The sequence below is a fragment of the Eimeria mitis genome, genomic scaffold (assembly GCF_000499745.2).
Source record: "Eimeria mitis Houghton genomic scaffold, Emh_scaff3151, whole genome shotgun sequence".
NCBI lineage: Eukaryota > Apicomplexa > Conoidasida > Eucoccidiorida > Eimeriidae > Eimeria > Eimeria mitis.
In genome coordinates this window covers 6,125-6,729 of record NW_013571493.1, presented here as the reverse complement: position 1 = coordinate 6,729, position 605 = coordinate 6,125, and the positions used below count along the sequence as shown (strand labels likewise).

Genomic DNA, 605 nt, shown 5'->3' with positions numbered 1-605 from the left:
ACCAGCAGCAGAAGCAGCAGCAGTAGAAGCAGCAACAGCACCGGAAACAGCAACACGAGGAAAAACACAAGTGGCAGTCTCAGCAAAAAGGGGAACGGTACACAACAACTTGTCGGTTGCAGCATGTGCAACTGCTGCAGCATCCGCAGCTGCTGCAGCTGCTGTGGCTGCTGCTGCTGCTGTAGCTGCTGCACCATCCAATGCTGCAGTTTGTGCCGCTGCTGTTGCTGTTGCAGCTGCTGCCGCTGCTGCAGCTTCTGCTTTCCTGTGCTGCTGCGCATGCGCTTGGCTGTGTCGGTGGACAGCAGGGGGCCCCGGGGCCCCGCTGTGCGGCAGCTGTTTAGGAGGAGGCCCCCTTCTTGGCCCGCTTGCTGCTGCCCCCCGCAGCAGCAGCAGCAGCAGCAGCAGCAGAAGCTGGGTTGAAGCAGAGGGATACGGTCCAGGCGCGCACTGCAGTGTCTGCATTGGCGAGGCCCCCGTCGTTTATAATATTAATTTCTTCTGGGCTCAGAGCCCGCGGCTGCAGGGACGGCGGCAGCTGCTCCATTCCGCTGTACCTACAGCACAACGAAACAGCAGAGAGGCAGTGCAGCACACCTCATACA

General features: G+C 60.3%; 1 protein-coding gene across 1 annotated transcript in view; it reads right to left on the bottom strand.

Moving 5' to 3' along the window:
- Positions 1–340: 340 nt before the first annotated feature.
- The window catches only part of EMH_0062700 (uncharacterized protein), a gene marked incomplete at both ends in the record, with an annotated part of 1,797 nt that continues 1,532 nt past the window's right edge, over positions 341–605 (bottom strand). The window contains one exon of the mRNA XM_013498061.1: positions 341–557. Within this exon, the coding sequence (XP_013353515.1) occupies positions 341–557 (217 nt within the window). The remainder of the gene's footprint in view (positions 558–605) is intronic.